Source organism: Sinocyclocheilus grahami, unplaced genomic scaffold (genome assembly GCF_001515645.1).
Source record: "Sinocyclocheilus grahami isolate Dianchi unplaced genomic scaffold, SAMN03320097.WGS_v1.1 scaffold520.1, whole genome shotgun sequence".
NCBI classification, from domain to species: domain Eukaryota; kingdom Metazoa; phylum Chordata; class Actinopteri; order Cypriniformes; family Cyprinidae; genus Sinocyclocheilus; species Sinocyclocheilus grahami.
The window spans coordinates 210923-234231 of NW_015505699.1; the positions used below are offsets into that span (position 1 = coordinate 210923).

Consider the following 23309-nt stretch of genomic DNA (forward strand, 5'->3'; position numbering starts at 1 on the left):
TGGGGTGGGTGGGGGGGGTGTGGAGGGGGGGGGGGGGGGGGGGGGGGGGGGGGGGATCAACTGGATTAGTAATCCAATCACAAGTGGTCAGGTTGATTAGGGGTGTGCAATATTACAATTCTGGATAATAGGATAAGCTGATTATTATTTTCATTTTATAGCTGATAACTGTTACATAAACAATATTAAAATTGTATATCTTTTGTCTTATAAAACTACAAATAACACTAGCATTTAAAATCAATCAATTTATATATAATATTACACTGAAGATTACATTCTTTGTATTTTTAAAGATTAATTTTTGAATTAAATATTTTTATAAATATTTTTTATATTTAATAATAAATATTTTTATTCAGCTAAGATGCATTAAATTGATAAAAAATGACAGTAAAAACTTTAACATTGTTACTAAAAATAACTGTTTTTATATCAATTCTGTTCTGTTGAACTTTATATTCCAAAAATCGTAAAAAGTAAATAATTTCCCAAAAAATTATATATATATTTTCAACATTGATAATAATAATAATTTTTTCTTCAGCATCAAATTTCTGTAGGATCATGTGACACTGAAAACTGGAGTATGAAGCTGAAAATTCAGCTGTACCATCACAGAAGAAAAAAATGATATGATAATGATAATTATATCATAATTATATAGATTGAAACGGTTACTTTGAATATTTCACAATAATACTGTTTTTAAAAAAATCTTACCAAACACAAACTTTTGAACAGCAGTGTATCAACCAATAATACTAATAATTTTAATGAAATTATCACAGTTATTAAGGGTGGGAGATATGACCAAAACCTTATATTACGACATATATCACAATATAGTTATTTTTGCTTTAAATAAGGTCTCTATGAAATCAAAATTTTTGATACCAAAGAAATTTCATAATTCTTGTCACCAGCATCAATATCACAAAAAAAAAAAAAAAAACTCAATTGCAGTTTAGACAAGTAAACAGTCAGGGATTAAATAGGAATAAGAAACTAATTACAAGCAACAGGACAAAAAACTACAGTAGAAAAAATAAATAAGAACTGCTACATGCATTGTATGAAGTAATCAAATGTACAAAAACACTGCATATTCTTCACTGTGTAAATTAAATATTTCTTCTTATTAAAGTTACAAAAGTGATTTAGCCCGGATCCAATATACTGTTTACACATGTGTTATGCTTAAAATGCATCCAAACGAGACGAGTCAAAAATCTCTATTAGTTGACAAATCTCTACTGGTTAATCGTGTCTACCAATATATCACCCACCCATAATAGTTATAAATGTCAAAATGAACACAGTTGTATCATGAATGATTATTAAATATTGATGCAATAGTGTCACACCTTTCACATTAGAAACCAGTTTGCCTCCCGTCTTCCCAAAAAGTGCAAGTTCACTGGTGATGGCCTCCAACATCTTGACGAAGTTTGGCAGGAAAAGGATGACCTCCACTTCATGGTTGGCCAAGTGTCGGCCACAGCTGATGCCCTGAGCGCCCTGGACATGTGGTCCACACAGCAGGGCCACCGTGGGCCGCTGATGTACATTCTTTGGGGTAAGTCTACGAGAAGAACCAGACCAATGACAACAAGACGTGCTAAAGGTATTTTTGATTATGCAATTTCTAGGGATGCACCGATATGAAAATTTTGGCCGATACCGATAACCGATTATTCTTTATTTTTGAAAGCCGATAACCGATATGTTGGCCGATAAATCTATATCCAAATTGTTATATACTTTTTGAGAGCCTGATTACAAAAAAGGTGCTGGTATACTGTGATATATTTTTAATGAACTCTTCTGAAGAGCTCGAATGCGTGGAAGGCTTCTTCTATTATGATTCACTGAGCGAGTATGAGTTTTGAATGTTTACTGCCACTTACTGGATTACCGCGGAAGTACATTGAGTTGCAGGCAGAGGTGTCAAATTAAAAATCTTAAATTAAGCAATTATTAATATTAATGCATATTTTTATATTTTCATTAATATTTTTGTATAATGTGTAATTATGAAATGTTTTATTATTTTATAATTTTATATAATTACAATATTATTAATTGCAATCGATATCTGCAATATTGTATCGATTTAATATTCATTTATTATTAAATAATATTTATTATAATTTATTTATTGTTTTAATAATAACATTTATAATGTACAAGTAAATAATAGTATTATTAAATTATCCAATATTCACTACCAGGAGCTTTTGTTTAAATTTTTTAATGGAAATACACTTTTAATCTGCATATATATATGTGTGATCCTGGAGCACAAAACCAGTCATAAGTAGCCCGGGTATATTTGTAGCAATAGCCAACTATACATTGGAAAATTATACATTTTTCAATTAATCACATTCAAAATAAAATTTTTGTTTATATAATATATGTGTACTGTGTATATTTATTATGTATATATAAATACACACACATGCATGTATATATTTAAGAAAAACATGTTATGTTTATATATTAAATCTATTAATAAATTATATAAATTATATGAATATACATATGTAAATCGTGATTAATTGTTTTGTTGTGTGTGTGTGTGTGTGTGTAAATCTCAATTTTAAAAAATTGACCCTTATGACTGGTTTTGTTGTCCAGGGTCACATATGAGTGTTAATTATAACATAAAGCCAACATCAAATTCTACAAGAGCATTGTAACACAATAAACACACTGGGGGTGGGGATTGGTGCAGGGGTGTTCTCATATTCTCAGACACATGCATGTATATATTTAAGAAAAACATGTTATGTTTATATATTAAATCTATTAATAAATTATATAAATTATATGAATATACATATGTAAATCGCGATTAATTGTTTTGTTGTGTGTGTGTGTGTGTGTATGTGTAAATCTAAATTTTAAAAAATTGACCCTTATGACTGGTTTTGTTGTCCAGGGTATATATGTATATTAGTGCTGTCAAATGATTAATTACAATTAATCACATTCAAAATAAATTTTTTGTTTATATAATATATGTGTACTGTGTATATTTATTATGTATATATAAATACACACACATGCATGTATATATTTAAGAAAAACATGTTATGTTTATATATTAAATCTATTAATAAATTATATAAATTATATGAATATACATATGTAAATCGCGATTAATTGTTTTGTTGTGTGTGTGTGTGTGTGTATGTGTAAATCTAAATTTTAAAAAATTGACCCTTATGACTGGTTTTGTTGTCCAGGGTCACATATGAGTGTTAATTATAACATAAAGCCAACATCAAATTCTACAAGAGCATTGTAACACAATAAACACACTGGGGGTGGGGATTGGTGCAGGGGTGTTCTCATATTCTCAGATAGGCCTTTGAATCAGAAACCAACCATCTTTTCGTCAGTTATGTGTGACATTATGAGAAGTTAGTGTTATCTGTTAAGGTCAAAGGCACAAGAGGAACCTGCACATGTCTGGTAGAAACAAATCATGCAACGCCCATTCACCGTGACATTTCCCACAAGCTCCAGCAGAACCTGAGATGCCTTCTGGGCTGTCTGAGCCTAGACAACCAGCACCAGCACAGTGTTTGTTTGAACAAAGGTGAAGCTGGACTTGACACAGCCGGCCCCTCGAGCCAGAGATTTGATTTGAAGTGATATTGCAGTGTGCTTTATTGTGGTGCCAGAAAAATTATTTTTATATTACATTTCAAAACGATTTATCCTCTTCATGTGACTCATTATTTGACCTGAAATAGTCATTATCAATAATTATTTAAAATGAAATGTTAATTATTAATATTTTTAAGTTATAATTATAATTTAATATGAAATATATAAAAATACATAATATGTGATATACAGTATATGATCTATTTATCCTCATGTGACACATATCTAATATATTTGTCATTATAGAACGATTAAAAAAATGCATGGGTTGTTTTATGTAAAAAAAATAATTACGTATCTAGGCAATCTAGCATTAAAAACGTTATGTTTAAAAATGTTGAAAATCATTCATGCGTTATTCATTATTAGGCTCATTATTATTTATTTGTTCATATCAAATCTAAAATAAAATTAATCATTATTAAAAATTAATCACGCCAGTTTTTCTGGAGAGCCAATCAACGCTTACAAAATCTCCGTGATCCCGCCTCCCGAATTACGCCTCTCTCACGTGATCACATGACAACATCACAACAAAAATGTCTGCCTGCTTTTCGGTGCGGTAATTTTTTTGATCGTTTCACAAATATAGCATTTGATTTGCGTCAAAGCTTCTGCATCTGATGAAGACTTTCTTAAAATAAAACCAAGCAAGACGCAAACTAGTCAGTGAATATACAATATACGTAAGTTAAGCGACTAGGCTATAGTTGTATCTAACAGTTCGTTGTTGATTTGAATTATTATTAACGCTTCTTGTGTTTTATAAAAAGCCTCATCATGGAGCCCACAGCATCGGGAATATTCTGTAACAGGATGCTCAGTATGGTGAACTCTGAAGACGTGAACGCCATCATTCAAGCTCAGAGACACATGTGGGTTTCCCTATCTAGTGACCTGCCTAGGCAGCATAACGTTATTTATTATGCGTTCAAGCTGATTTTGCTGCATGTATTCATGTATTCCAGGCTGGACCGCTTTGAGAAGACCAATGAGATGCTGATCAACTTCAACGGACTGTCCAATGTGCGCTTACAACAGATGAATGAACACTTTCTAACGCACACCCGCACTTTAATAGAGATGAAGAAAGACTTGGACAGCATTTTCAGACGAATAAGGTATTATATTCACAACTTAAGACATTCATTATGATGAGGTGGTCCCTCCATTACAAGCGTGTGTATGATAAAATGAACACATTCCAGCTGGTTTGTCATGCAAGTTTGAAAATGCAAACAATGTCACAAAATGTTATTTTTATATTTTTCATACTAAAGTAATTATTATATTAAATAATATATATTATCAAGCCTAATAATACAATATATTGTGTAAAATTAGTTATTTCCTATGCATAAGATCATTTGTGTTTCCACAGGACTTTAAAAGGCAAGGTTGCGAAACAATATCCAGAGGCCTTCTGCAGTAAGTTATAATGCTGTATTTTGTATTAGCATGCACTACGATTAAGCTACTTTTAGCAAAAATGAAAATCAGTAGTTTTTGTACACGTCATTTTGTGACATCTAGGAAAGACTAATCACAAAATTGGTAAATCTTAATTAAAAAAATAATAATCGAGCATTATCCTCTTTGTAGTTTCTGCTAAATGATTATACAAATAACCTAAAAACAAAAAATGAGCATCCACAATTTCAAATTCCAATATTTACCAATATAAAACAAACACTAATATACTACAGTTCAAAAGTTTGGGGGTCAGTAAGATTTTTATAAATTAAAGCTTCGTTAATACTTATTCAGCAAGGATGCATTAAAAAGTGACAATGAGGACATTAATAATGTTACAGAAGATTTCGACTTCAAATAAATGCTGTTCTTTTGAACTTTCTATTCATCAAAGACTCCTGGAAAATGTATCACAGTTTCCACAAAAATATTAAGCAGCACAACTGTTTTCAACATTGATATTAATAAGAAATATTTGTTAAGCAGCCAATCAGCATTCTAGAATGATCATGTGACACTTCTGAATGGTCGGGTTTAACATAAATTATAGTGTCTTCCTTTGTAACAGACATCAATGAATGTTCCAGCCTGGAGGAGGATGATGATGATAATGACTTTGACCCCATTCCTCCCAGCGTGGCCACCACCATCACTACCACTGCAACATCTGAACAGAGCACGGAGTCATGTGACACAAGCCCTGATGTGATATCGCCCACCATTAGCTGCTGTTCTGAAGACCCCTCTCAAGAGAACACCGGCACACCGACCTCTGACAGCCATGAACAGCCAGTGTTACGGGACGAGGGGCCGGATTCAGCTGACATTTAGATTCATGTGTATAATATTGTATTTACTACATACAGATGCCACTTAACAGTGGGGCGATGCAAGCTTACAGCTTAAGGTTTACTATGCGAAAACGGTTTTAATGCTACTGTTGTTATGTTATTTTAATTTAGAAAAATAATGCAAACTAGCTTACTTTTTGCAGATTAAAAGAAACGTTTTAAAGATACATTTAAAAACAGACATGTTTACCTTGTGTTGTGGCATTTTCATGTTCAAAACCACATTATTTAGTATTATTTCTAGATTCAGAAAAGTATGTCATCAAATAAAAGCTTTCGCACAGTGCACAATGCGAGTCTTTTAATTAAACTCTGTTTGCTTGGATTTGGATTATTTTGTGCTCTAAACTTTCACGATTTCTAAAACGTAAAGAAATGGCAGAAATAGTACTAGTCGTAGTAAGCTAGTAGCTTTTAATTTGCCCCATATTTTTGTTGACTACATATCCCACAATCCACCAGACCGGAAGCGTGCGACTCTACACATCGGCGTCCCTCTCTTCCGAGTCCTCTACATTTCTGTCCGTTATTTCCTTCATTAAACGTTCATTGCAAACGGAGAGTATACATTTAAAAATTGCAGAAACTACAATGTGCCGTTTAAAATAGCATTTCAAGGTAGGTAGAAAACGAAGTAAGTAAAATGGCAAGCCAGACAAGTGCACGGCTAGCAGTGGCTAACAGTAACCATAGACAACTGAGATACCTGAGCCTTCACAGACAAACTTAAAAAATACTCTTTAAAAGCTGTTTAAAATCAAAGTTGGTCTACGTCCTAACTTATATGAGGTTAAACCTTTCGCATATTTAGCCCTGGGCTAATAACAGAGAGTTGAACTAAATGTATATTAATGTGCAACTCATCTTGATATACCAATTGACAAACAAATGATGAATCGCAGCCTAAATTCCTGAGGAAGATAACAGCCACCTGCTGTGACGATGAGGAGGCTGAACAAAAAGAAAGCCCTGAACTTTGTGAAGGAGTTGGATGCTTTCCCCAAGGTTCCTGAGAGTTATGTGGAGACAACAGCCAGTGGAGGAACGGGTGAGATGAGCAGAGATTTAATAGATAGATTTTTCATATTTTCCACATATTTTAGTTAAAGTTTTAGTAACTTTGTTGTGTTTTTGTCATTTTTATATGTATAGTTTAAAAAAAATGTAACCTGTTTTAGTTATTTTAGTACATCATTTTTAGTGGAAACGAACTAAAAAAATGTTTTCGGATATGCATTTTAATTTATTTCAGTCAGTGTTATTTTATGAATATATTTATATACACATACAGTCAAACCAAAATTTATTCAGACACCTTCAACATTTCTCACATTATCACAGTTTATTCGCTATAGTTTAGAAAATGGTGATAAAATATGACAAGAACTCAGAGTTAAACAGTGTCAGAACAAATTCATCTTGATAATGTCAGATAACTTTGATAGAAAGGTATGTAATTAGGTTGAATAGCTGTCAGCTGTTAAATTTAAGTACACAATTAGATAATACCAATTTAGGTCAACCAATTACCAAGCAATGCTTAATTTTGTTCAGTCTGTGGTGTAAAAAGGTCGCATTAGCAATTAAAGAATAAAAACACTTAAGCAAAACATGGTCAGGTCAAAGTGTCTGAATAATTTTTTTTATCCCAAATTTTTATAACTTTTACTGGTAGTCCACTTTATGAAGAATTTTTGGCTATAATATGTCACCGTTTACTTTATTTTGCTATCCTCACTTACATAAATGAACTATAGTGTCCTGGCTGCACCCACTAGTAAAAAAATAAAATAAAAAATGATATCTGGTGTCTGCATAATTTTTGGTTTGACTGTACATATCCTATCTATAGATAATACTTAACATTTTCCTTTCTGTGTCTCCTCAAATATTACAGCTGTGATACTGAATTAAAAAACTAAATCAAATTATAACCCAAATTATTTCTTCCCTCAGTGTCTGTGTTGGCCTTCACTGCCATGGCACTCTTAGCCTTCTTTGAGTTCTTTGTGTATCGAGACACATGGATGAAGTACGAGTATGAAGTGGATAAGGATTTTACTAGGTGACTCTTTACTGCTATCATAATGTAACCGTAAATTGTATTTTTGTGTTATATATATAACATGATTTGATGTACTAACATTTTGTTTTTATTTTCATCTTGTAGCAAACTACGAATTAATATTGATATCACAGTTGCCATGAGGTGCCAATGTAAGTATATCTTACTATAGTAATATGTTGTATGACTTAAAGCATAAAATCATCAAATAATCTTGTGTATTTCTTTATTTTCAGTTGTTGGAGCAGATGTGTTGGATCTAGCCGAGACGATGGTGGCATCTGATGGCCTGCAGTATGAACCTGTGAGTAACTGAATGTTACTTATTTGCTAATAACTTGCTAAAGTGGTGTCATAACATGTTTTAAAACTCTTTGGCAGGTTGTTTTTGAACTTTCTCCTCAGCAGAGGCTCTGGCACAGGTAAATTACATTTCATTTTCAACCTTCAAAGTGCTTCCTGTCACCTGTGACATTGGGACACAATTTTAATGTCATTGATTTTATACATATATCACGGTTTTGTGCCCCTCAGGACACTTTTGCTCATTCAGAACCGTCTGCGTGAGGAACATTCACTCCAGGATGTTTTGTTTAAGAACGTCATGAAAGGTGCCCCCACTGCTCTCCCACCCAGGTCAGAACACGACACCTGTATTACGCCACACATCAAACAAGAATCGCGCAAATATAGCGCAGTCATTTCTAATGGAGTATGGCGTTTTCCATTCACTCTGTAGGGAAGATGATCCCACTCATCCTCTAAACGCCTGTCGGATACACGGATACCTTTATGTCAATAAAGTAGCAGGAAATTTCCACATCACTGTTGGCAAGTATGTCTCCTTTCATCTTGTTTTTGCATCCGCTCCATTAAAACTAGTTTTTAAGTACTGCAGACCTACTTTTAGAGTTCAAATATGTGTCAGTTGTTTAATTTTCTGATCGTCTTTATATTCTCTCTGAATTTTGTTATTTCATTTCATTTCAGGGCCATCCCACACCCTCGAGGTCATGCCCATCTAGCGGCCCTGGTCAGCCATGAGAGTAAGCTGAAGAGCTTCTTCAGACCTAACAAAGCAGTGTTCTAGAAAAATGTGTTTTGATTCTATAGATATTATCTGAATGGCTCATTCTATGCAAAACGTATCTAGTGCTTTTGAATCCAGACCAGAAGGCAACATCTGTTCCACTAAAAGAGCAAACGGTGCCTTACATTTGATGTCCAACAGGTCAGTTTGCTAATAAGGACTGTTTTGTTTCAGCATACAACTTCTCCCATCGGATAGACCATCTGTCTTTTGGAGAAGAAATACCTGGCATATTAAATCCACTGGATGGCACGGAAAAAGTGTCCGCAGATCGTAAGTAATCGAAACATTTATCAATATTTAAGGAAATAAGTGTGTGTGTGTGTGTTATGCATTTTTCTAATTCAAGTCAAATTTATACACACACACACACCACTAAAATCCAGGAGTTTGAGAGCATTTTTGCATTTCTCTAATTCATCTATCTTTGAACATTTTATAATTACAAATTATCACCATAAATAAATTTGATAATTTAAACCATATTAAATTATACAGTTGAGATTAAGTCTGAAAGCATTGTTCTAATTATTTAACTTAAAAATGTATATTATCAGCGTAAATATATATTCATGCTGGTAATTTAAATGTACAAAATATCAGTAATACATTAAAATTATAATATTTTTAAAAATTCAGTTCCGAGACTATTTTGCCCCTCACAAATGATATTACATCAGCATTAAAAAGTTCAATTTCTTATGAGCCTGAAAAATATTTTCCTTTTTTCCCCTTTTTGCTAGATAATCAAATGTTCCAGTACTTCATTACCATTGTGCCCACAAAACTGCAGACTTACAAGGTGTCAGCGGACACACACCAGTATTCAGTCACTGAGCGGGTACAGACAGCTTTAAATATATATTCATAACCATCTGTTGTTTCAATTAGTTACATTTAAAATTGACAAGATTTGCTAACATTTTAAAAAGAAGTTCTCTTTGTAAAGTACATTGTGTATGCATGACTGCCCAAGGATGATCACTGATGCCATGTTTGGATTCTCTGTGCTTTAGGAGCGAGTGATTAACCACGCAGCGGGGAGTCATGGGGTTTCTGGGATCTTTATGAAGTATGACATCAGCTCGCTGATGGTGAAGGTGACTGAGCAGCACATGCCCTTGTGGCAGTTCCTGGTGCGGCTCTGTGGCATCATAGGAGGCATTTTCTCAACAACTGGTAAATGGAGAGAATATTTGCTAACAACAAAAAACAAAATCGAATTTGAAATGATTGTGATGCGTTTCTGCAGGCATGTTGCACAGTCTGGTTGGCTTCTGCATAGACGTGATCTGCTGTCGTTTTAAACTGGGCGTTTATAAGCCGAAGAGTGTAAGTAGTAGTAGTTGTTTTTTGTGCTTCATTTTTTAATTGTTTTGAAGTCGAGCACTGATACTCTCTTATACTGATGTCTCTTGTCTTTAGATGAGTGTTTTTGATGGCCATGTGAACAGCCTGACGCCTCTTCTTTCTGAGAATGCTGAACACTAGCTCTCCTTCTTACGACATTTAAAGCTCTTTTCAGTCACTTTTCAATCTGAATCACAACTGTAAGTTTCAGGATTCTGTTAATACATGACATTGAGGTTGGTTGTCATTTGTGGTACTGTAAAGATCTGTGAGCACTGACCATAACTGTTGCACAGGCAGAAATTCATAAAGGAGTAGATTGTATCTCCCCAGAAGATCTTGTTTGGTGCAAAAATGCTTTTGGCGAATTTAAATTAGTGGGCAGCTTTTTAAAAACGTTCAGTCGTTATAGAAAAAGATTCTCACATAAAAGCTTGTTTTCAGTGCACTCATAAAGATATCTTTTATTTTTTCTAGAAGCAGGTATTTTAATTATAACTTGATTGTCTTTGATTGGATAAATACTCCCTTTTAAAAAGCGCAGGTCTAAATCTGAACAGCAGACAATTTAGTTTTAGTTAAAGTGACTTTAATACAACCTTAAACGATGTGGTAGCATCAGGAACCTTTCAGACACGACCCATCACGTCAGTATTAGGATCTAGTTGGGATTTTTGGTGTGATTATCCCCAACCCGTGCCAAGGTCTCCACCTCAGGATGGACTGATTGTTTAGCATCCATGCGCATTTTAAGAGATCATGTTTTTTATTATTGATGAATAACACCGGTATTTGGTTGAATGGCTGAATTATAAGGGAAGTAGTGTTTAATAATTTGTTTAAAGCATATTGAACATTCTTACTTTTGCATGATTATGGATCACTCTGTTGATGCATATTTTCTTGTGCCAAAGCTTTTTCTACTTCTAAAATAGAAATTCCCTGTAATGGTTAAATTGGAAGAAAATTTCCTTTCTTTCTTTTGTTAAAGTCAAGAAAATGAGTCACATCCTGTTGGTGTATTTTGCTTAATTTACGATTTTTAACATAAAGCTCCAGGTTCGGGATGTTCTATTTGCCTATTATTCAGTGCGTCTCTTGAGAGTCCAAATAAAGAGTTTCGTATGCACCTGCACACCTGTGATCTGTTTTTAAGCATCGCCATGTGTCTGTTCTTGTCTCCTGAGCAGCAAAATAAAATCTTGACTCCATATTTGAGTTTGTAATCGCTGTAAACTCTTACATTAGATGCATCTTGAAGTACCAATCACTTTTTTTTTAATTAAAATGTATAAATATACAATCTAGTCCTATGTCACTGAACATTCTCATGTGTTCTTTGTTGATGCCTTCTTACTCAAAGGACTCAAGAAAGTGCAGATTAATTTTGAATAATATTAATTTTACAGACAATAATAGTCCCTAGGTCATTAGAATGCATTATGAAATTGTCAAGCGTCAAAAAGAAGAAACAGAAAATCTTTAAGAGTGGCCGACTCATTTGTTTGGTTGTTTTTAAAGCTGCAGTCCCCTGGCATTCACTGTAACTGCATGGAAAAGAGCGGCCAGGACATTCTTCAAAACATCTCCTTTTGTGCTCCACAGAAGAAAATAAAAAACAGGCAGGTTTGCAACGACATGAAGACGACTAAACGATAAAGTATCTGCAAATATTTGGTAAAATGATGTTTGCGAGCACTGTAAAAACGGTTACTTAAGGTTTTAAATTACGTGAAAAAAAATCTCTCGAACAAGTTCAAGAGCCTCATCATCCACATCAGGCTTCTCAGAGGCTCCTGAACCATCAGAAGGTGGTTTCAGATGGCAGTCTGGTTTTGAGCTGGTACTTTCTTCCACGCAGTTTCCATAAGGCACAGGCTCTTGCTCTGCTATGTTTGAAACATCCGAGTCTGATGTCTCTGCATCTGTCTCCGGAATGATCTTGACCTCCTCTGCGACTCGCATTGCATCTTTAGCACATGCCTGCGATTCATGAGAGAACTAACAAGAAGTCTGTATCATGTGGCATAAATAACATTTAAAAAAGACGACAAGTTATGATCATGGAAATCCATTTGCCTGATCATCCTTCAAAAGGCTGAGCGCTGTTTCCATGAGCTCCCTCTCGTTCATCCAATACGTGTCGACGCTGAGAACGACATCGTTGGGTATAAGCTTATTTTTTCATAAAAACAACCAATACTTTAACGTTATTAATAAATGCTAGCTCTTAACACAGTCTCTAAGTTACCCTTCGAGTCGCTTCTTCACTATCCTTTCTGTAGTTTCACCAGGCGTTTCTTCTTCTCAGCTTCATTGTCTTTACTTCTTTGAATGTCAGATTTCACCATCCAGGGAGGAAGGTTTCTATGCTTTTCAGACATTATTATGTAGTTTAGGGTTTGTTTGGTTTCGAATAGTCCATAAAGAATATTCTTTTTAACCTCTTCGGTGAATGTTTTTCACATATTGAATGTAATATAATGCGCCATGTTGTGGTCTGAAGAACAACACGCAGAAGAGACCGGGGCTAGTTGTCACATTGCAGTCCAGTACATACTTTTAAAGTCTCAGCTTAAAATAAATCACAAATCATCACGATGAATAAATGCTCATACCCCGAGAACCAGACATGAGTATAATGAGAGCTATAAAATGAACTTTAGACCTTGTCAAGAGTTTATTTAACAGTATATCAGAATATCATACAGGTAAACAAGATTTTAGCAAAATTTATTATATCCGTACGGTTGCATTTCATAAAAATATTTGATCACTTAGTCTTTGAAACTATCAATAATACATTAAACCATATTTATAGGAGTACAGCTGTACAAGGTAAATACACATCTAACACTAGACAGTAATATTGATCTGAATGGGCCCCGGCATGTGCCATCTTTAACAGATTCAATATTTTCCTCAATAATATAAAATGTTTTTTTTTCTTTGTCTTATTTTCACAGCAGGCAGGATACAGCTTCAAACAGTAAAAGCTATGAGCTGTGCAATAAATGCATCCACATTTTCCTTCACCGTTTCTCGCTGTCTGTCTCTCCATGTAAACAGCAGTTTAATCTAGCACACTGCACCCAATGATGGCAATCAATGGAGACTACAAATATTATGTGCTAGCTACAAAACCATCAGGGAGATATGAACAGGGAGCGTTTTATTGTGGTACACATTAGTAATACACACTATCTCGTTTCAACTGCAAAAAAAAAAACTTATGAAACTTCATATAACTAGTTTTTCAGCAAAAATATCTAAACATCCTTAAAATAAGCTAAATTTACTTGATAATATAAATCGAATTGGGTTTATTCTTCTTACACCATCAGCAAACTGATTTTTTTTCTTATTTAAAGCATAATTATGGTTTATGCTTAAAACAAGAAAAATACAAATGATTAAAGATACATGTTAAAAAAAATCTTCAGTTTCTTTCTTTAGGATTTCTCCGCCTCATTAAAAATTTCCATTCAATTGGATTTAAGAATCTCAAAATGGTGTAGATATTTTGAATTAGGAATGATTGTGAAAAAGACAATTTATTTAAAATTAATAACTATAATAATAAGTATAAATAATTATAATTCTGTCAAAAATAAACTTAAATTTTCATATTTAATTAAAATATTTTAGTTTAACTGTGTTTTAAACAATACATTTTGGTAAATAACAAAGCAACTACATTTATTTAATTGTAAAATACTTGGAACTGTTTGGTGTATTGTCAAATCTATTTAATTGCTTTTCCAAAAAATTTACCTTGTTTTAAGAATGTTTCATTTTTACAGGAAAACAAGAAAAAAATACTGATTAGGACTTTTTTTTTTTTTGCAGTGTTAAGAAGGAATGTGATAAGCTTGTATTGATATGCAACTTTTTCAATGCAGCGCCCGACGCAGTTTCAGGATATTCTGTGGTTCACAAAACCGCTCTGGAATTACATTCCACATACCTCAAGAACAATTGAATTGGCACAGTTATCAGCCTGTGATCAGAATGACAGGTGCAGAGCAGCATAAGACAATTTCACAATTAAATGAATACAAAAAGAGGCAAAACACTGCATGGCATCAAACCCTCCCGCCACACTGTGAGATTCAATCACTGTAAATGTTTCTGTTGATCACTATCACTGTATGAAACCCATTAACACTGTCGCTTCCATCTAACGAAAAGGTCAGAATGACAGCGGTTCGGATAAAACATTGTTTGCCGTAACAAATATATTTTCTCCTACCGCTGTCCACATGTGCCAGATCAGAAGGTTTGATCTTTATACAGTTTTTACTAACGAAACATTTTCACAACATCAGAAAAAAATTGGCAATGTTTGTCACCATTGAATCAAAGGTGAAAACAAAAGCTCAGCTCTTAAGATATATCTATTTTTTTTATGTAAAATGCATATTTCATACTGCTCTTTGTCCTGCCAGTAAGGCACTCTGCCCCATACAACTGGGTCCCACCCATTCATGCTAGAGAGACCCTGATCATGCCCACATCATTTAAAAGCATCCTTTTTCCTTATCTTTGCTTCCAGCTGAACCTTAACCGTGTCTTAACCAAGCGTGACGTGATGAAACAATAAAGCAAAGTGACCAGGATATAATACTGATATTATCTGACTGATACTGATATGCCAATAATTGTTTTCATGTTATGGGCGATAACCGATAAATGGTCAATATTAAACTTCCATACCATTTTTTCTAGATAAATGACAAGCATTTTAAATGCTACAAGTGAATTTGGGCATCAGAACATTATAATGTACAATATGAAAAATGTATATTCATTGTGAGACTTGCTAAAGATTACATTTAACAGTGTTATTAAATTGTAATTTTTAGAAGACTGCAAATGTCATCTAAATATAAAAACAGGGGAAATTAACATTTTAAATATCACAATTAAAATGCAAAATTGCAACCAATATTTACCAACAGCAATATCGGCCGATACCCGATATACCAAAATATTACGCATCTTGTAACTATATAACGCAGTTATCGTATTGGTCCAAATCCCAAATTTCTTGTAGACCCACCCACAGTTATCATATTGTTTCGTACTGGTCTAAATCTCACATTTATCTGTATGTAGCCCCACCCATATTTATAGTATTGGTCCAAATCCCAAATTTATCTGTATGTTGCCCTGCTCATAGTTATCATATTGATCCAAATCCCAAATTTATCTGTATGTAGCCCCACCCATATTTGTGACCCTGGACCACAAAACCAGTCATAAGGGTAAATTTTTTGAAATCGAGATTTAACCATCATGAAAAGCTGAACTAATAAGCTTTGCATTGATGTATGGTTTGTTAGGATAGGACAATATTTGGCTGAGATACAACTCTTTGAGAATCTGGAATCTGAGGGTGCAAAAAAATCTAAATATTGAGAAAATCGCCTTTAAAGTTGTCCAAATTAAGCAATTAGCAATGCATATTACTAATCAAAAATTAAGTTTTGATATATTTACAGTAGGAAATTTGCAAAATATCTTCATGGAACATGATCTTTACTTAATATCCTAAAGATTTTTGGCATAAAAGAAAAATCTATAATTTTGACCCATACAATGTATTGTTGGCTATTGCTACAAATATACCTGTGCTACTTATGACTGGTTTTGTGGTCCAGGGTCACATTTATAGTATTGTTCCAAATCCCAAATGTATCCATATGTAGCCCACCCATAGTTATAGTTTTGGTCCAAATCCCAAATTTATCTGTATGTAGCCCCGCCCACCATTGTCTTATTGGTCCAAAACCCACGTTGCTGTGTATTACATATCAAATAAGTTCTGAGTGGATGTGATTTAGTTGCATCATGCAGCATTTTCACATTCGGAGATAACAGGCAAATTATTTGTCATGTCGCACTTGGTTGGAACACGGTGAAGAACTACGTCTCCTGGTCTCAGACCAAACTGTCCTGAAAAACCATCTTTTTTTAAATTAGCTCCGCTAATTAGCTTTCTTGAACTACGGAGCCATCAGAGACATGGGAATGAAGCTTGTAAGGTGTAAGATGGCAACCCAAATCCACAGTGGTGGTGCACAGTACAGGGCCAATGACACACTGAGGCTTCGAAAAATATCCGCAGTCCTTCTTCGGTTCAGTTCGCGATGTAACCGAACGTTTGGCTGGGTGTGGAATTCATTGACTAAACCATACTAATGTAACATATCATCTTGGGATCTAAAGGTATACGTCCATGCCGGCAGATTTGGCGATTGATATGCATTTACCTCTCATAATTCAGGCCGAATGGGTCGGCGTGATACTTACCCTTGTATCTCCGTCATGGCGGTCTCCCTTTATATTTACTGTCAGTGTTTCACAATGTGTATGGTGACTTTTTCCCATCAGACATATAACGAAACGCAATACTGAAACGTTGAAGTTCTCAACTCAGAAGTTTGTGTGTTTCTTCAGAAATGTCTTTTCATGCTACGATATTTGACCCCCGGTATCATTAGGGGTTTGGTATGAACATCTTGAAATTATACAAAAAATAAACAACCTCTACATGATAAACAAATAAAGAGAGCTCGGGTCCACCGGATGGAAGAACGAGGCGTTGAAAGTTCGGCTCATTCCCCTGCGAGAAGTTTCCGCTCTGGATCCAGAATTAAAACAGCAAGAGGGCGAGCCACGCATCTTTGGCTGCCGTTCATCTGAATCGTCCGGAAAAACTAAAATCAAACTAGGATCAGAGACTATATGAAAAGCAAGTTGGATGCGACAATCCATTTGAGGTTGATGTGTCTCCATCTGTTCTTAATAATTAGGACTTTTATGATCCATCTCCTCTGTTTTTTAGGCTGTTCAAAGCACAGCTCTTACAGGTGGACCTGCCACCCTTTGTTCTGCGGGCGAAGCCCCACAAAACACCACCAGGGGCGCTGTGATTGGTCCTGACTGTCACAGAATGCCACTGAAAGTCCAGGGTTTGAGGCTGGATGAGATGACGGGTGACGGCGAAGGGCGAGTGTCACGCTAGCGGGGTGAGACTACTTCCGACAAGGCAGGGGCGGCTGGAGAGACAGCACTCCGGGAGGCGGCACTGTCTACCAGGAAACACAAAGAACCTGTGAATCACCCGTTACACCCGACTGCACAGCAAGGCTACTGCCAGTGGACACAACACAGTCATACAGTGTTGGGGAGCAATGAACTTTTTAGTAGCATTTTCAGTAACAAGTTATTTTAGGGTAAAAGGTAACATTATTCTACTCTTCCTCATCTTTTATTTTGGGAAGTGTGATTCATTTTGGTGAATCGGTTTATGTTAATGAACTATGAGTCACTTTGTGCTATTTTACATAGCAATGAATACAGTATTTCTATGTTGTTTTTTTTAGTTACTAGATTCATATACATAATTTATATGAAAAAATATATACTTTCTATAATAAACATTTATATAAATAATAAACACACACGCATACACACACACACATATATATATATATATATATACACACTATATATGAAAGGAAATAATGATATTAAGTAATTAAAATTAAATAAAATTGTAATTATATAATTTTATGGAATCTGAAAATATATTTATAAATCCTAAACAAAGTTATAATTGTCTATATAAATATGTATAATTGTAAGTATGTGTATCTATAAATATAATCTAAACATTTAAAAATATGAATATATACTGGTCTAAATATATAGACACAAATCTTAATGTATAAATGTAGACAGTATTTCACAAATTATTTGACTGTTTTTTTACTTATTACTTTGTATGAATGTACATTGTATATATATGTATTATACAATAATACATGTATTATGCATTATACAAATTATATTTATATATATATATATATAATTGATATTATATAAAAATATACTTGCTATAATAAAATATATTTAAATAATAAACATATGTATTGTGGGCCAAACAGGAAATAATTATATGACGTAATTAAAATAATCATATGGAATTTGATGATATATTTTTAGATCCTAAATATAAAAGTAGAATTGTAAATCTGTAAATGTATATGTGAAAATAATTATATATACGTATAATGTATGTATGTAAAACATATGTATATCTATAAATGTAAATCTGAACATTTCTACTTAAAGTCTCTCTCTCTAGAGATACAAGAAAAATAATTAAAAGAAATCTGAATATATATTTATAAAAGTGTTTCAGTGCTTCTAGTTGTATTAACTGTAATTAATGTAAATTTATCTGTTCAAGTTTAATGCCCGCACCTTTCACCTTTGCTCATTTCCACCCACATATATTTTAGCATATTTTTTGGATAATTTCCATAAAATTTAATTTAATACTCAACACACAGAGCCTCCAGACAATTTCATTAGAACAGATCACAAACTTATGGCAACAATTGCTGAAGAATGATTGGTAATTTACAATTTTAAGGCGGGGCTTAGTGAAGCATTGATTGAGATCCTGCATTGCTTTCGTCAGGTAAATACTCTGGTCATTTCTAGTCATTTATTAAGAAAATTCAACGTAGTTAGCTACATTTTGTTAGTAACAGGTAGCTTGATTGTTGTTTTAGCCACGTTACTGCTTCCATCAGTTTCAGTGTGGCTTCCCAACACTGTCACGAGCACATGCAAACAGTGACACAAAACTACACACAGTTAAAAGATACAGACACATGCGACGTATGCTAGTGTGCCAATGCAAACGGAAACAAAAGCAGATAGAAAAGCTACAGACATAAAAGAAATAAGCAGAGAGGCGTGCAGGATGCCACGAACCGTGTCTTTAGAGTGTCCCATTATGAAGAAATAGGGTGAGGCTAGCGTGTCGCTTTTCATGCACATGGTAAGGTTGCTAGGTACCATTCCTACAGGACAGGAAGTAAAAGACTGAACTATTGCATTGCAGATTAGAGTTAGAAAAAACTGAAAGTTCACTGAAAGGTTTAATTGATATAGTGAGTCATCAAACTTAACAGAAAGCTTTCAGTGCAAACAAACCGTCAAGACCACCATATCGCGGTTGAGCTATTGTTCCCCGGTGCACTCCAATAAGCACATTTATGAGCATTTGCTCCCTTACTTCAACCCAAATCAGCAGGTTTTTAGTTTAAAAAAATGATGATCAATTCTATGTTCATCTGAAAAGTTGCTAATGGCTGCAAAAACCTAAATTTCTTTTAAACTGAACAGCTTTTAAAAGATTCAAATGGTGTTTTTTGGCTTTGTGTGTTGCGGTACCCACCATATTCTGGCACCTGTCCCGTGCCCCTTTTCAACAGCAGACGTACTCGACGACCGCCAGCCTTGATGAGCTCGATGGCACGAGTGTGACTCATGTCTCTCGTACTCTCACCGTTAATTTCAATAATCTGATCTCCAACCTGCGAACATGAGGAATTAGGGGAATATTTTACATCAGGATGTCATATCACCTTGAAGGCTTTCTATTTTATGATAATTGACCAATTAGAGTCAAATAATAAATACAAAGACACTACTTTTCAAACGTTTGCTCACCATGGCTGCATTTATTTGATCAAAAATACAGAAAAAAAACAGGAATATTGTGAAATATTATCATAATTCTAAGTAACTCTTTTCTACTGTAATACATTTTAAAATGCAATTTATTACTGTGATGCAAAGCTGAATTTCCATCATCATTACTGCGGTCTTCAGTGTCACATGATCCTTCAGAAATTCTAATATGCTTCATTTTGAAAACAGTTGTGTTGCTTAATATTTCAGGATTCTTTAATGAAAAAAAAAATCAAAAGAGCATATACTGTTACACATGTGTTTTCTTTCTCTGCTGTTTGCTTTCACTTAAGACCTAAATTACAAGGATACTTGCAGAGACGGCATTTTTACACATAATACACAAGTGTGTGTATTTAACCATTCAAGGCCTATAAAGCAGGAAAAATAACTCCCGCGCTCTTTGAGCACCGTCTTCACGACGTACACGCCTCTGACAGCGCTCAGAAACAGTCTCTCAGACAGCGTGCAGATATAGCAAAATTAGTTCTCTTTCGCTGCTGATTGCATTTCAGCGGCTTGAGATCACTTGTATTTAAATGGCAATGCTTAAAAACGTGTGCAAACGTTAAGTTTTTTGACCACATAGCACAACAATGTCACGTGAGCATGTAACCACTATAGAGACGGTAGTCAGAAATCTCTATCGGCTGACACATTTCTACCAGTTAATCGTGTCTACCGGTATATCGCCCACCCCTATACTGACCCCAAACTTTTGAATCGTTGTACTGTATATGCTGCAAATCAAATGTACTTTCACATAAAAAAATTTTTTCACAGGGTGAGACTTTCAAAATAGATTTGAACAGTTTGAGTGTGAGACTCTCATTTGTAAAAGTGCAATTCTAAAAAGGCTTTTCCATCTAACAGTCTGAAGTTTTCTCACCCTCATTCTGCCGTTGCGGATCGCAGGTCCATCCTCAGCCAGTCTCAGCACAAACAGGTCCATCTTGTATTCCCGTCCTCCGCGGATACTAAAGCCAAATCCCTTCACACTTTTCTCCAGATCCACAGTGAAATAGTCATAGTCCTGGAAAAAGAAATACAAATAAAAATAAATAAAAACATTGAAGTGTGGCACGCCGTTTTTCAAGACAACCCCCACATTTGACTTTTATTTAGCTTTTATCTTCAATTTAAATGTACTATTAATATTTAATATTGATTTATATTCATGTACTTAACACCAAATATCACAAGAAAATGTATGCATTTTAATATGTTATTTATTTATTTATTCAAAATACAAATACATGGACAAATACAAATGCTCTATATTTTATATACAAAAACAAATTGTGCTATAACAGGTGATTTCATTGCACAGGAAAAACATGGCACTTCTAATGATGATTTTATTGATTTTCCAGCTGCATTATTATACTGTAATTGTTTCATATTCTGGATGTCAAGTAATATTTTTGTGTAATAAAATGTGCAATTAGACCTGTGGTCTGTAATCGGCCATGGAGTGCTGTCTGAAGTCTATGAGAGCAGGTGGGTGTCTGTACTCAATGGTGGGCGGCTGTCTGTAGTCTGCTACAGGAGGATGTCTGTAGTCCACCGGAGGCTGTCTGTAGTCTGTATATGCAGCTTGGCAGATATCTGGTTTAACATCCTGCCTGGCTTTTACCTCCGACCTGTAGGCATCAACAAGGTCAAATCAAGCAATCCTGTCCCACAAGTCAACTGGCTGATTAACTTCATCTACACATTTCCCACAAAATTCAAGTTTAAACCACCTAAACTCTTTGTGAATGTTGGTTTAAATACTATTACGTCCAATGCACAATGAAAACAACACATGCTATTTGCTTAATGTCTAACAGTGACCTTTTATTGCCCTCTCTGACCATGTGACCAGGGCTTTGCTCATTGGCCATATTTATCAAGTCTCAGTTCCCATCTTTCACGATGCATAAATCAGAGCAGTCTTGAGCCAACCCTGCCTGAGAGGAGAAGCATGTATTATTGAGGAGGTAAATAATTGATCATGAAGTGTTAAGTGATGTTACTCGGGCTAGTGTGAGAGAAAGACAGCAGACACTCGAAGCATGATGTGAGACTGCCCAAGGCAGTTTGGTTGTGCCCAAATTTCAACTCTAAATCTAAAATGATATATTTCAATTTATTTGAGTATTTTTAATTTAAAATAATTTTAATTAATTAAAATACTTAATTTATATTATACATTTCACATAAAACTTGTTTTGTTTGTATCAGTGGAAAAGGAAAAGGAAGGAAAACATTAATGACAATTAAGCAAGATTTCCCAAAAAAAGAAAAAAAAGGAAAAAGTCATTACCATAATGAAAAACAAAATTCAATATTATTTGAATTGTAAACTACATATACCTCATGACAGTATGCTTACTTTATTTTTTTTATCAATATATTGTAGCAATTTTTATTGTAATACATGATAATTTTTTTTAAGTAGAGCTAAATATTTTCAAAATGACAAAAAAACTAAATACAGTAATGACTATTTTGGGTAAAATGTGCTTAATGGTGATAAAAAAAAATGCTACAATCCATAAAACGCAATATGAATATAAAGTGCTTAATTGTAATAAAAATAATGTCATGCAAAAATGACAATGAATAATAGAACGATAGATAGAACGATGATAGATAGATTGACAGATAACAGAACGACAGAACGATAGATAGATAGATAGATAGAACGATATATAGATAGATAGAACAATAGATAGAAAGAGAACGAACGAACGATAGATAGAACGATGATAGATAGATTGACAGATAACAGAACGACAGAACGATAGATAGATAGATAGATAGAACGATATATAGATAGATAGAACAATAGATAGAAAGAGAACGAACGAACGATAGATAGAACGATGATAGATAGATTGACAGATAACAGAACGACAGAACAATAGATAGATAGAACGATAGAACAATAGATAGATAGATAGAACGATAGATAGATAGAACGAATGATAGATAGAACAATAGATACATAGAGAATGAATGAACGAATGATAGATAGATAGAATAGATAAATAGAACGATAGAACAATAGATAGATAGAACGATAGATAGATAGATAGATAGATAGATAGAGAACGAACGAACGAACGAACTTAATAGATCGATAGATAGAGAATGAATGAACGAACAAACGAACGAACTTAATAGATCGATATATCGATAGATCGACAGATAGATAGATAGATAGATAGATAGATAGATAGATAGATTGATTGATTGA

The 23309-nt window shown here is 34.1% G+C and overlaps 4 protein-coding genes across 6 annotated transcripts in view; 2 read left to right on the plus strand and 2 right to left on the minus strand.

Moving 5' to 3' along the window:
* LOC107554933 (enhancer of mRNA-decapping protein 3-like) overlaps positions 1-3521 on the minus strand; it is a 5338-nt gene extending 1817 nt beyond the window's left edge. The window contains exons 1-2 of the mRNA XM_016237596.1: positions 3514-3521; positions 1368-1585 (exon numbers count right to left, since the gene is read on the minus strand). Of these exons, the coding sequence (XP_016093082.1) occupies positions 1368-1585; positions 3514-3521 (226 nt within the window). The remainder of the gene's footprint in view (positions 1-1367; positions 1586-3513) is intronic.
* Positions 3522-4195: 674 nt separating this feature from the next.
* On the plus strand, positions 4196-6315 carry LOC107554947 (kxDL motif-containing protein 1-like). 3 transcript variants are annotated; one of them, XM_016237618.1, is made up of 5 exons: positions 4196-4360; positions 4455-4556; positions 4650-4802; positions 5063-5109; positions 5705-6315. In XM_016237618.1, the coding sequence occupies exons 2-5, from the start codon at positions 4462-4464 to the stop codon at positions 5983-5985; spliced, it is 576 nt and encodes a 191-aa protein (XP_016093104.1). In that variant the 5' UTR covers positions 4196-4360; positions 4455-4461; the 3' UTR covers positions 5986-6315. The 3 variants fall into 3 exon arrangements, with proteins under 3 accessions (XP_016093104.1, XP_016093103.1, XP_016093105.1); XM_016237617.1 differs by having other exon boundaries at positions 4196-4367; positions 5705-6313; XM_016237619.1 differs by having other exon boundaries at positions 4196-4367; positions 5723-6309.
* A 97-nt stretch (positions 6316-6412) lies between these two features.
* LOC107554946 (endoplasmic reticulum-Golgi intermediate compartment protein 2-like) lies at positions 6413-11645 on the plus strand. Its single transcript, XM_016237616.1, has 14 exons — positions 6413-6623; positions 6908-7053; positions 7962-8070; positions 8176-8222; positions 8307-8374; positions 8452-8492; positions 8605-8706; positions 8810-8905; positions 9061-9116; positions 9335-9433; positions 9904-10001; positions 10177-10339; positions 10413-10492; positions 10586-11645. Exons 2-14 carry the CDS (start codon positions 6948-6950, stop codon positions 10649-10651), a joined length of 1131 nt encoding a protein of 376 aa, XP_016093102.1. The 5' UTR covers positions 6413-6623; positions 6908-6947; the 3' UTR covers positions 10652-11645.
* A 4517-nt stretch (positions 11646-16162) lies between these two features.
* The window catches only part of magi2b (membrane associated guanylate kinase, WW and PDZ domain containing 2b), a 125518-nt gene continuing 118371 nt past the window's right edge, over positions 16163-23309 (minus strand). Inside the window, exons 20-24 of the mRNA XM_016237620.1 lie at positions 21516-21708; positions 20955-21098; positions 19770-19908; positions 19304-19392; positions 16163-17607 (exon numbers count right to left, since the gene is read on the minus strand). Coding sequence (XP_016093106.1) covers positions 17551-17607; positions 19304-19392; positions 19770-19908; positions 20955-21098; positions 21516-21708 — 622 coding nt within the window. The 3' untranslated portion in view covers positions 16163-17550. The remainder of the gene's footprint in view (positions 17608-19303; positions 19393-19769; positions 19909-20954; positions 21099-21515; positions 21709-23309) is intronic.

Coding starts and splice junctions, on each gene's coding strand:
- LOC107554947 (XM_016237618.1), top strand. CDS start 4,462: ATGGAGCCCACAGCATCGGGAATATTCTGTAACAGGATGCTCAGTATG. Junction 4,803..5,062: donor AGCATTTTCAGACGAATAAG/GTATTATATTCA, acceptor GTGTTTCCACAG/GACTTTAAAAGGCAAGGTTG. Junction 5,110..5,704: donor ATATCCAGAGGCCTTCTGCA/GTAAGTTATAAT, acceptor CATAAATTATAG/TGTCTTCCTTTGTAACAGAC.
- LOC107554946 (XM_016237616.1), top strand. CDS start 6,948: ATGAGGAGGCTGAACAAAAAGAAAGCCCTGAACTTTGTGAAGGAGTTG. Junction 8,707..8,809: donor CCCACTGCTCTCCCACCCAG/GTCAGAACACGA, acceptor TTCACTCTGTAG/GGAAGATGATCCCACTCATC. Junction 10,002..10,176: donor AGTATTCAGTCACTGAGCGG/GTACAGACAGCT, acceptor TCTGTGCTTTAG/GAGCGAGTGATTAACCACGC.